Source organism: Paramisgurnus dabryanus, chromosome 12 (assembly GCF_030506205.2).
Source record: "Paramisgurnus dabryanus chromosome 12, PD_genome_1.1, whole genome shotgun sequence".
In the NCBI taxonomy this organism is placed as follows: domain Eukaryota; kingdom Metazoa; phylum Chordata; class Actinopteri; order Cypriniformes; family Cobitidae; genus Paramisgurnus; species Paramisgurnus dabryanus.
In genome coordinates, this window is record NC_133348.1 from 9,647,346 (window position 1) to 9,652,468 (window position 5,123).

The following is a 5,123-nucleotide window of genomic DNA, read 5'->3' on the forward strand; positions in this document are numbered from 1 at the left end:
CTTTATGTTTTTATTGTGTTTCCACTTACACTCAATAATCAAACAATGATCCAGGACAGCACTGAGAATCTCAAACAACACCACAAGAGGGAGGAAAAGAGAGGAAACGAGAACTGTAGTGACAGTAGGCTACTGTAAAAATGTTTGTAATGTATTGGTTTGTTTGTGCACATTGTATGCTGATGAGCAAGCTAAGGAAGCTAATCATTTATTGAGCATAAGTTTGTCAAACAGCAGGCTGTTTTTAAAGTTGACATGCAAAGAGTGAAAGTTTGCATTCTTTTTTATAGCACTAATATTAAATTGTGCATATACTACAGCATATGTAGTCTGCTTCCAGTTGCCAACTCAAATCAAAATAGATTTATGATCTAACACAACCAGAAACAACTATTCAGTCTTATTTGTGAAAGATAACTCCCAGAGACTCGTTTTGAGGTGTGTGGCGGTTTGTACACCTCCAAACTGCATATGACAAGGAGGATTTCCAGATCCCAGCATGCTTTGCGTGATGAGAGATATGTGGTTTTACTAAAGAGAAAGACTCACTGGTGTTAAATTTATGTTGGAGATTTAGAAGTGTTTGCTATTTTATTTTTGTGTTTATCATTGTTCAGCAGTGTAGTGTCTGTGCTTAGGGTGTAGGTCAGATGTGTGTTGATTTATCATATTAACAATAACTGTGTGATGTCAAGGCCAGCACTGAGCTCAGTCGATTCACACCTACATACACAAAGATTGGGTTAATTGTGATTTATAAATATTATTTACTTTTTATAGTTTTATAGTGCATTAATTTATCATTAATTCTGTGTTATCAAAGCTATCAACAGCGCTACATTGTATAATTTAATATATGAATATAATGGTATATGATATTGTTTTGATGTTAGTGTTTTATGTCAATGTTTTGAGGGTCAGTGAAAGGATGCACCCTATATAAAGGAGGGAGCGCAGGCCAGACGGTTTGAGAACCACTGCCTAACATGGAGACTGTGTCCAGGAATATTGCTAAATAGTGGTTATGAAAAGATTCGTAAAATTGCCAAATTGATTTTTTTAAATGCTACTTTTAAATAAATGAAAAATTACTTTTTAGCATAACATATATACTGTGGATCCTCCTGACGGCCCTTCTGGTTATATTACACGCGTGCGCTAGATGGCACTCTTATACCTAAACAACATGAGTCCTGAAATAATCAAATTCATGCCATTAGTGTGCTCTTTATTTCAAGTTTATCAATATATTTTATAATCTTGCTTTTCTCTCTATTATTATTGCGTTTGTAGATTTAACCAGACAATAAACTGTAATCTCGCTGTATTAACGTAGCCTAGTAAATTAGTCATTATAGGCATAATAATAAATATACACAAAACTTTAAAATATTTCACTCTAAAATGAACATCTGATTTATTATTTATAAGGCAGTCCAAAGCTCTGCACATGACTAAAGAAATCGTTCATTGAGATCCTCTAAATACCATGACAACAAGAAGCAAACTCACATTTATTTTGTCAGTTTGCCGCATTGTCTGTGGCGTCAATCAACCTTTATTTCTGCGCCCCCAAATAAATGCAAAACCTGATGTAGCACAAAAACTTCCAGGAGGAGCTTTTCATTGCCTCATTGTCCAGAGCTAAGCTGCTGGTTTAGATGTGTTTGCACAGCTCGACCACCCATGACGCATGCAGGACATTCACAACACATACTGTCTTAGGAGAAAACACACACACCATTTCAAATCTCACAATTGTTCAAAACATATGCAATTGAATGTTTTACAGTCCTTCAAATCAAAACAATAATCATTCCTAATAAAAATCGTAAAATCAAAAATGAATCTCTCGTAGGTAAATTATTTTCTGAATGACTGCAAACCTCATCAAAATAATATAAGAAGCACGCGAATCATGCAAAAGATGACGTGAATATCTAAAGCAAACGCTTTGCATGATGTTAAGAAAAATATCATGTGTCGATTTATTGTGTGCAGTGTCATCAATATTAAATATCTGACTGTATCATCAACGAAAAGCTTTTAAGCACTACACAAATATCAATGACCATCTAACACTAACACTAATGGAGGTCAGTAACAGCAGATTTTGCTCTTGTTCTCAAATCTGGGTCGGTGGTTTGATGAATTTGGCACTTGACTTAAGCTCTAAGCAAAATATTGACCCAGAAGGTTCCCATAAAATGGCCACTTGTGATTTTAAACAATCTCATTTCAACAACAGTTGAACAGTTCATTATCCGAGATGAAATGTTTCCAACCAATCACACCTCAACATGTAAAATGTGTCTGTTTCTTTTTTTTTATTATTATAACCTTAAGTTTCCGATTTGGGAGACGGGCGCTTCACATATGTAAATGGGATGGGGGTGTAGTCGTGTCACCTCATCTCTCTCATCCATTCCTGATGCTCCAGTGATACAGACTGAACTCAAACACTTGACTTCACAGATCCGTCGGGAGATTCTCTTCAGGTCCAAAACTCATCAGCGACCTTACGTGTACAAGACTAATGGACTGATGAGCATCTGTGATCTATCTGTGAGCCTGGATCACATGTGCTGTCCCATCTGACGGATCTTCATTCATAATTTCCCAGATTCTTCATTTTCCACAATAAATCTGTTTGGAAAATGTCAAAGGGACTTTCGGGATTCTCTGTCCGTGATATTTTAAACCTCCCGGACACGAAAGACGAAGGATCAGTGACTGAAGACACTGAAGATGAGGCAGATGAAGAACTTGAGAATAAATCTGAAGACAAGCAGGAGACATCCATCAGAAACACGCGCTGGCTCCAACCTCAATGTGGCCATCAATATTCCTGTAAGATTATTATATATGTAATTCCTGTATTTTGCTATCTGGTGCTGTCAACACCATTAAAGTGTTTCATAGTCGAGATTTGACCAAAAGTACAACGCTAGAAAAAAATTGATAAAAAAATTAAAAGTCTATTACTTTATAAAAATGTCTGTAGAAATGACAGCACTGGGAGCTTTCCAATAACTTACTGTCGATTTAAACTTATGTTATTTACTGGCAACAGTTTGTTTAAAGTTAAGTGAAACATTAAAAAGTTTTTATCTTTACAGAATAAAACTATAAAATAACAGCCTCATTCAAAGCACTCTGGGAAACAAAATCTGAAGGAAAAAACGGAACAATTTTGATGATGATTTCTGTTTCCCAGAATGCTTTGCATGAGGCTGTTATTTTATATTTTTATTCTGTAAAGATAAAGACTTAATGTTTAATATCCGTTTAACTTAAAAAAAACTGTTGCCAGTAAATAACATGCATTTAAATTTACAGTAAGTTACTGGCAAACAGCTGCATAACTATAGCAACAGTTTTACAATCTGCACTGTAAAAAAATGCATCATGATCTTAAAACAATTTGGTTGCAACTATTTTCACATTATTAAAAACCGTCAACCTACTATTTTCATATTTTACTTGTCATATGTGGAAAAACAAGTTGAAATTGTTTAACTTTAATTGTTAAGTTAAAGTAACATAAACATATATGTTGAATTTTTACAGTGTAAAATAACAGAGAGCTTTACGTTTATTAAAAGTGATGATATTAATTTATTTCCAGCAGCATCTCCAGAGGGTTTAAAGGCAGAAGTGTCAACAGATGAATCTCATGATGGGCCAGAAAGTTCGCATAGCTGCAATGAGAAAAGACGCAAACGAAGAATTTTGTTCTCAAAAGCTCAAACTTTTGAATTGGAGAGACGCTTTAGACAACAGCGATATTTATCAGTTCCAGAGAGAGAAAAGCTCGCTAAAGTGTTAAGATTAACTCCGACACAAGTGAAGATATGGTTCCAGAACCATCGGTATAAAGTGAAAAGGGCCCGGTCGGAGACAGACGCGAGATGTCTGATGTTCTCCACACCCTGCGTTCTGCTGAGAGACGACAAGCCGACTCATCTTCCCTATTCGCCGGACATCTCAGCTCCAGCAAGTTCATCATTTTCGTCTTTTAACATCAAACAATTTCCTCAGATACACCACAGTAATAATATACGCGCCAATATCATGACGCATCTGACAGCTGTCAATCATCTGTCGCACCTCCAGCCGTGGTCGTGAAGAATTTTACAAAACTTTGGAATTCGGTTCTCTTTTTGCCTCGTTTATTGTGTCACTAGAAATATCTGTAACGTTTTAAATGTGAAGAGGATATTCACTCCCCATAAGAAAATTAACCATGTGTTTTTTTTTTTTTTTTTGTAAAAGTGCAGTAACCATGATGGGGGTTTTTGTGTATTGATTGCTATTAGCAAAATCATGGCTTTACTAATGTAACCATGTTTTTAGCTGTAGTAAAACCATGGCTAATTTTCGTAAACTGTGGATTTATTTATGCCCACCAAAACTGTGTTTTGTTTAAAATTTTAATGATTTTATTGTTAGTTTCCGTTGGGTTTTTATCTAAAAAGCTGATTTTTAACCTTTTGAGAAATTATATAAACGTATTTCTTTGGTAGCATACTAAAATTATTCTGACTAATAAAAGTAATAAATATTTTTCTTCTAAACACCTTACAGAAGACGATGATCTTCACAAACTTGTCTTTTTATCTTTTTTAAATAAGTGCTTGTGCTTGTCCTAGATATTATTTAGTTTATGACTTAATGTTTTGTTTCAACAACATGTCACCGGTTATATGCATAAAAAAGTCGCTTTGTAAAATCCCAAATGTACAAACAAGTCTTTTAAAGTCCTTCCTTAAATAATTTCAAAAGAAACTACCACTACCAAAGACATTTTATCCTGTAAAATATGTTTTGTTTTTAAGGTTATTTTCAAACCAAGTTAATATTTTATACCCAATCCCCAACAGACGCACGCACGCACGCAACGCATTCTCTTTATTGACCACGTGGTGGCATCATTGTACAATAATAAGCCTACATTGACAGAAACAATAGTTATGACTATGGGGTGGTCATGCAAAATTCTCACTACTTTTGGGAAAATGTATTGAATAATTATACATTTAATTCATAAAAGTACAACCAAAACATATTCAAACAATTAAAGAAGCCTACTGAGAACACAAGAAAATGTTTTTCTAATCCAA

The 5,123-nt window shown here is 34.7% G+C and overlaps 1 protein-coding gene across 1 annotated transcript; it reads left to right on the forward strand.

Annotated features, from left to right (window-relative positions):
- The first annotated feature begins 1,868 nt into the window (after window positions 1–1,868).
- nkx2.2b (NK2 homeobox 2b) lies at window positions 1,869–4,439 on the forward strand. The gene is made up of 2 exons (XM_065255791.2): window positions 1,869–2,850; window positions 3,632–4,439. The coding sequence occupies exons 1-2, from the start codon at window positions 2,658–2,660 to the stop codon at window positions 4,126–4,128; spliced, it is 690 nt and encodes a 229-aa protein (XP_065111863.1). The 5' UTR covers window positions 1,869–2,657; the 3' UTR covers window positions 4,129–4,439.
- The last annotated feature ends 684 nt before the right edge of the window (window positions 4,440–5,123 follow it).